Source organism: Eurytemora carolleeae, unplaced genomic scaffold (assembly GCF_000591075.1).
Source record: "Eurytemora carolleeae unplaced genomic scaffold, Eaff_2.0 scaffold272, whole genome shotgun sequence".
NCBI classification, from domain to species: Eukaryota; Metazoa; Arthropoda; class Copepoda; order Calanoida; family Temoridae; genus Eurytemora; species Eurytemora carolleeae.
In genome coordinates this window covers 14,857-22,587 of record NW_019396689.1, presented here as the reverse complement: position 1 = coordinate 22,587, position 7,731 = coordinate 14,857, and the positions used below count along the sequence as shown (strand labels likewise).

Sequence of the window (7,731 nt, the reverse complement as noted above, 5' to 3'; positions counted from 1 at the left end):
GTAATTACCCCAAGGATTCTAGGGGGGGTAAGTAACCCCAATAACTCCCCTTAACTCCGCCACTGAAATACATGCATCTGTGCACAGAGCAATTAGGTGGAATAGCTCTTGGATTTATTTTCCTCATAATTTTAACCCTATCCCGTTTGGGGGGGAAAGGTGATTTCCACCCCCCCCCTGTGGTTTTTTCCTGAAAAACTTAAAAGCGACTTACATTATAATGCTGAAACTTTTTCACTTTTTCAATATAATAAATAAAAGCAAATTTTGCTAAAAAAGTATTTTTTGGATGCTTTGGGTAGGGTGGAGGGCGGTCAAACGGCAGGTTGGTGTTTCAAAGAAATCAAAAATGGTTAATATAACTTTTTTATTAATTAAGCTACAGCAGGGCTAAAACTTATAAATTTGAAAAGCCCTTAAAAATGGATACAATAACATGTGTAGCATGTTAATATTTGTCATAAGTAAAAATAACTATTTTTGAAAAAATGTTGACATACTTTTTGAACTTTTTTAAAATCCTCCCTTACACCCTAACCATTAAAATTAGAGGTAAAATTTTTTTATTGACCTTTTAAAGACTTTGAAAAGTTGAACTAGGGACATGTATCACACTCCCCTATCACAACCCTATGGGGAGTGGGAAAACACCCCCCCCCACTTCATTAGACAAAAATAGCCTGAATACAGTTAATAATGATAACAAAACATTTCAAGTAACTAGATTTGAGAAGAACTATTAGAGATCAGGATAAAATATTTTAGATGTTATGAAATGAGTTGGGAATAATAACAAATATATACAAATAATTAAAAATATCTTTAATCTGCTCAAAAGTTGAACCTGTTGAGAAAGAATGTATTGTATTCAGAGAAATATGATAAAATTAATTTAAGGTCGAAGATTCAAAGAAAAACAGACAATTTAAATGATAAAATGCAGGAGGATTTAAGAAACAAATAAATTTTAAATGGACTTAAGTATAATTTTTTTTGTAATTCACATGGTCCTCAAAAAAATCCGCGGAAGCTTGCAATTTAATGTAAAAAAGTGCCATCTCATAGATATGGTTTCAATTCGCAAAACTGTTGAATAAATTTTTGCTTTCGCTGCAGTGGCGCAACTAAATAATAATTGTTAATAAAGATTAAACAGTTGAAGGTTTTTTTATTATCAATAAATGAGTATTGGAATTTTAGGTTTTGTAGGTTTAGTAGGATTGGAGATTTTAGGTTTAGTGGGTTTAGCAGGATTGGGGATCATATTTTTTTTGCTGTTGTAAATCGATAAATAAAGGGTTTAAAGGCACTGTTGTGANTACCGATCTAATTTCTAACTAAATGTGCACCAGATGGGTTTTCCAGATTTTTGCCACAAACCTTGAACTCTTATATATTAATTCCTTTATCTTTGCAACCCAATGTCATAGATTTGAAACTTTGTATTCTTCTGGTAAAATAATCCAAGATTGTAACATCAAAGGTTTACACTCTTCGGAGTCGGTGCAAAAATTTAGGTATTAGAATATTTGAGTTTGTGGCAAAAACTCAGTTCCAAATCAAGCGAACATTCTGAACCTGGAAAACTTCTAACTGATTATCATATTTCATATCTGAAGGTTAATCTTCTTTGAAAGAACTTCTGTAAAATAGAAAATGAAATAAGATTATGAATGAATTGGTTAGAATGATCAAACATAAATTCATTAACTTCAAGAAAGAACATAACATTATCTGTCCTTTTTCATTTTGCATTTTTAACGATTTTAAATAGACGACTAAAAGTCGCTTAATTTGCATCATTAAATCGTCTATAAACTCAATTTTGGAAATTAAGGGAAAAAGTTGTTAATTAAACGATTTTTAGTTGCATTTTAAACGATTTTTAATCGTTATTTTTGAATTGGAAATACTTCATTTTAGACAACTGAAAGTCGCCTAATAAGCGATTTAAAATCGTATACTTTTAGGAAGGTAGTCAAAAACTCAAACCAGTTTATGTATCAGCTGATGGTTAGCATTCTTGCTCATTACCGTCTCTCATTTTACATTTAGTTAGTTAACAGGTTCATTTCTAATTGCGACAAAATGTGATCTATCAGGGGCGGATACAGGATTTAAGTGAGGGGGGCGGGGGGCAAGATTTTTTAGGAACAAAAAAATTCATAATTAGGATTAAAAAATCTCGCCGCAGGTGAAAATTTTTTTTTACTTAAAAAATCTTAAAAAAAAACTCAAAAAGAGTCAAAATCAATGACTAAAGAGTAAAAAACTAGATTTTTAACTTTTCACACATTATAGTTTATTAAGACAGATAATTTTCCTGTTTTGCACTAGGGTTTCTTTCCTGGGGGTGGGGGGCTTATCCTTAACCATACTAAATGAGTTCTCATATAGTTAAGAATTTCTGAAACTTATCCTCCCCCCCCGTCTTATTTACTGTGAAAATGCGTTTTCTTATCTGGAAACAAAAGCATTGTTGCCGATTTGACATATATTGTACATGATTTCAGCAAAATTATTATTATTTATTTTATTATTTTAGGGTTAAGTTAGTTTTTATTGAGTAATAACACCAAACTTAAATTTTTCACAAATTTTAAGTAAACCCTGGCTAATTTGTCTCCTCTGAACAAATTTCCCCCCTCACATCCTCCTCACACCCTCCTTCACCCCCTCCCCCACAACTCTCCTCCTAATATGCATGTTTTTGTTTATTTAAACTGTTTATTTTCCTTTGTGGTCTTTATGCAAAAGTGATTTGTGCATTTTTTGCTTATAAGAACAACTTGAGATTCATAAAGAGTTTTGAGTCAGAAAAACAACGATATCTTTCACTTTTTCTCCAGATTCAGGTTTTGCAGTTGATTAAAATGTAAAACTAAAAAAGTGTAAATGGGTCTGTAAGGGTAATTTCAAGTGACCCGCCCTGTAAAGAGGGGAATGCCAGATTGAAAGCAGTATCCCTAAAACCTTTGACTAATCATCGCTGACAGAGACAAAAAATAGTAGTAAAAGAAAAGATTAACCTAAAATATGAATTGATTTGCAAATAGTTCTGCTATACCTGTCTGATCGGAAATTTTCCCTTTGTTATCTCATAAAAATTCTTGTTTCAATGATTATTTTCTAAAAATATCTAAAAAATTAAGGGATAAAAAGTTGATGATCAAGCATTTCAGAGTAAGTTGAAGCGTTAAAATTATAGAAAAAATATTTTTAAATTTGGGCTTATTTTTTTTGCATAATGTTTAAATTGCATAAATGTCTTAATAAATGAAATGAAAATATCTATTTGATAGTCTCACTTTAAAGGTTTTTAGATTTAAAATTTTCTAATCTCTATGTCATTAGAACCTGATGGTTGAAACCTTTAATATTTCAAATGTAGACTTTCTAACAGATTTCAGATTAGAGATTATCTTAAACCTTTTTACAATGGTTAAAATACATTTAAACAGTAAGGAATTGAGCTCTTGCCACAAACTCTGATTGTCTAATCCTTTTATCTTTTCAACCCTGTGTCACAAATAAAGTTAAGTTAGATCACATAGTCTAAGTTTGAAATATCAAAGGTTCAAACCATCATGCATCAGGTTGTTAAGATATAGGGATTAGAAAATTTGAGTTTGTGGCATAAGCACAGTTCCTTTGACATTCTGTTCAACAGTTCATGTTGAGGATGATGAGATTTCTTTGTTGCTTGAGAAGTCTTCAGACATTTTTTCTGTTATTACAACCCAGACATCTAAAAGTTATTTTAAATTTATCTCTGAATATAGATATTGAATATGTTTTTACATTGGATTGATACATGTGTGTTTAGTTTAGGGGGGAGCAACCTGACTTACTTAAATTGCATTAAATAACATTAAAGAAGAGCTTTCATACCATTTATTCAGTATGGATAAAAAAAAATAACAAACCACCAATAAAGATTACCTTTTCGTCAGATATGGGACTATTTTTTATTCTTTTTTCCGCTTCACTTTTTTGCATAATAAATGTAGTCAGAACCCTGATTGTCTCAAAAATGTCAAATTAGTGAACAAATCAAGCTAAACTTTTTTACCCCAGAGAAGGTTGTTATTGTTATTTTCTAAAAATTTAAGGCAAAATAAAGTTAAGATATCAAAATAAACATTTTAAATAAATCAAGTATCTCAATCAAGCACTTATTTAGTCAGTAAGGTAATTGGGCAATTGGAGTTGTGGACTTCATATTCCTGCCTTTTGTGTATTCCAAAGAAGTCTCCATACAGTTTAATCAGAAACTCACTTAATAGGACCTAAAGATTGTTTTAAGAAAACAGTAGTTGTAAACCCTGTGATGATTATTTTGTTTTGATAAGTTCCAAATTGAAAAGCTTAAATTTCATACTGTTGCTTTTTATTAAATCCATAATGATTTGCATCCCTATATGTGGGTGGGATTGCAGGGGTGGTTAAATTCTGAAATCTGATTAATTCCTTAGCTGTTGATTAGTTAATTAGTTTATCCTTAATTTTAAACTGGAAATTTTGACTTTTTCTTAATTGCTAAGTACAGGTGTTAAGATATACCTTCTCTATGTATTCCCAATTTTCACGTTTCTCTTCTTTAGTCTTCATCCATACCTAAGGTATCAGATATTGAGCATTTAATCATAGGTAAACAATACATAAATATACCAAACTTCATTGTTTCGCAACCTAGATTGCGAGAAGGACCACTTTATTATCCCTGTACTGCATCATGTTTACCCCTGAATGCGGTGTATATTCCAAGAACAGAGAAGATTCAAGAAACTTGTTTTTATGATGTGTAAGTATAAACAGTTTTAAATTCGTACTGCATCAGCTCGATTAAGCAGTAAAGCTGAAATATTTGTAGCAATTAACTATATATGTGATTACTACGATTGTTTATTTACAGTGAAGTATTGCGAGGACCATTGTGGTAAGAGTTGTATTGTCAATATTCATTCCTTTTATTTAGTCCTTTTGTTATGTGTTCTTGCTGTAGTTTTTTAATGCTTTTATGTAGTCTTTAGTATTTCGAACAATACTATAAACAAATAATATGTAAATTTTATACGTGGTAATTTGGGTAATCTCCTGACCATACATATATATAAATAAATATAAATAAATATTATATATAAATAATAATATTTACTTTATTTTACTTTCATGTAAATATAAATTGTAAATTGTTAATTTTAAATCCTATTTGTGTAAAGAATATATACCTGTGTATAATATTTTCTTTATATTTTCAATATGTAAATGTAAATCTAAATTGTAATAATAAATAATAAATACATACCAACTCTCCCCATTACGTGGAATAAATCGTCCAAGATGAGATTCTTCACCATTCTCATGTACGACCCTTTAAAATGAATAATGTTTTAAAATTATCACCAGTTTAGAGATAAAATGCAATTTTATTTAGGTTTTTTCACATAGACTTATTTTAGTATGCATTGGTCAATTTAAAGACACATGTATGAACTATGAAGGAAAACTAAATTTAAATAACTATGCACTGTGCTTTTTGCAAAAATGTAAAATTGCTATTACCGGAATTTACATTTAACATTCTTACAATCTTCCATGGAGTGTTTGTCTAGCCATATTCTTTCTTTTTCCAGTTCTCTGTAGGCTTCTGGAGTGCTGCAATGAATTGTGTATTGTTAAATATTCAAAAGGATTAAATGATTAAATTACCTGATGTGTAATTGAGAAAAACTAAATATGTTCAAATTTCCTCTTACAGGTTGTTTTCAAATAATGTTCAAAAATTGTATTGCAAATCATATCAAATTGACCCCCCCCCCCGCAGGAATAGGGTTTTAAGAAGAGTATAGTCAGTGGCGTAAATAAGGGGGGTTATTGGGGTTATTTACCAAAGTACACTACGTGTGCTAGCGTAACACTCGCCACCAGCGAGAAACAAAAAAAGTACTGTCTGCAACCCACGACAAGTTTTCTCCAACAGCTGGAAACTACCTGAAAATCACTATTAACTTAATACAGACTTAAGTTTATTACTATCTGATGTATCTAAAAGAATCTCTCCTTCCACGGGATCTCCAACTCCATCTCCAGCTCCTCAGGAAAGGTATTCCTAAAGCAGCACTTCTTATCTTCTTCTCTATCTCTTTTTTATCCTCATCCTCCAGGGAAACCTCATCATCCCCCTGAAGAATCACCACTTCCTCGAAACCATCCTCCTGCTGAGGCCCAGGAAATCCCTCAACAATTCTGAACTTTTGAGGGATTTCCTTGAATTTCTAAAAAAAAACGGAAATGCCTCAAAAATAATTTTTGATCCATTTCCGTGTTGAGTCGTTTCCGTGTTGAGGCGTTTCCATGTCACCAACACATTCTTGTTCAACAGAGTTCCAAGCACCTGGACCCCCATGGCCGTCATGTTCCTGGATTGGAAGTTGTAGCCTGCCAGGATTGCAAAGTATGTGAGATCAATAAACCCTCTCTCCACTCTCACCTCCTCTCCAGACACCAATGAGTAAAACTCCTCCACCCCCCGAATATCTCTCTGGATCGTGAGACCGGCAGGAAGATCGCGGAGTAACTTTAGGATCCCAGGCTTAATCATCATCTTAGTATGAACGTACATTAGAAAGGCATATAGGACTGATATTCAGGAAGAACCACGTGAATCCTTCCTACTATCTGCTGCTGGGTCAACTCTGCTAACATGCCAACCTAGTTGCCAATCCGCTGCTCCCCCCACACCTTAGGATACTGGGCAGGGATCAACATCCTCATCCTGAGCTAAAACTCCTTGCTCCTCTCCAAGCTCAATCTCTTCTTCACACACTACCTCAGATCATTCGTCATTAGAAGTCTAGATAAAATATTTATAAATTCAGGAATGTATTTCCTAGGACAATCAATAAAAATACCAGTAATTATAACGAGTTCATGTTTGTTTATTAAGACACCACCCCCCCCCCTCACACTCACGCTACAAATTACAGTTTGCTCATTCCCCTTGGTTCTCAGTGCATAATTCAAAATTATCTTAGAACTCTTAACTCCCATTACTCTTCCGAGTTTCAAACAAATTGCTTCCTTGGAGCAGGAGGAGCCATTAAACACAAGCAACACTACGTCATTAATTACTGGTAATCTATCCGTTGCTAGCCATTTATTAGGTTTCAAATTCAAGAGATGAATATTTTAATAAAACCCTGGTACCATTGTTGGTAAACAGATCTATTCCTATCAAGGATCTTTGTAAAATTTGAACTCATTTCCAACTCAATACCACTCCTCTCTAATGACCTATAATTATTCCGTCCTAGTTTCAACCTGTTGGGAGTAATAATCTCATATCCTAAAGCAATCTCATTAGATGTATTTCCCTGGGCCTAAGGGAAATTATAAATGGCATTAGAAATCCCAGAGAATAATGTGTCCCTCTGTGTACAAGTTATAGAGATTAAAAGAATGAGAAGGAATTTTGGTTAAAAAGTAAAAAAAATTAGAAAAATGAATACATCAGGAAGATAATTTTCTCACAAATACCAGTCCAATCCTTATCCTTTGTGGGCAAAAAAGTGATTAAGAAAAAAGTTTGCCAACTTTAATTATAGCATACAATGCTACACACCATCATTATGAAGCCCTTCTAGAGTTATTCTTGGTAGTGAATTGAATCTCCCCAACCTTTCACTTTTACCAAAGTTCAAACCTGACAATGCTCCCCCCCCCCCCCCC

The 7,731-nt window shown here is 32.7% G+C and overlaps 1 protein-coding gene across 1 annotated transcript; it reads right to left on the bottom strand.

Moving 5' to 3' along the window:
• Positions 1-2,703: 2,703 nt before the first annotated feature.
• LOC111707416 (uncharacterized) lies at positions 2,704-4,617 on the bottom strand (the record flags this gene model as incomplete). Its single annotated transcript, XM_023480519.1, is given in 2 exon segments — positions 2,704-4,289; positions 4,564-4,617. Coding segments are annotated over 2 exon segments (168 nt in total), but the record flags the coding sequence as incomplete, so codon positions are not given.
• Between the last annotated feature and the right edge of the window lie 3,114 nt (positions 4,618-7,731).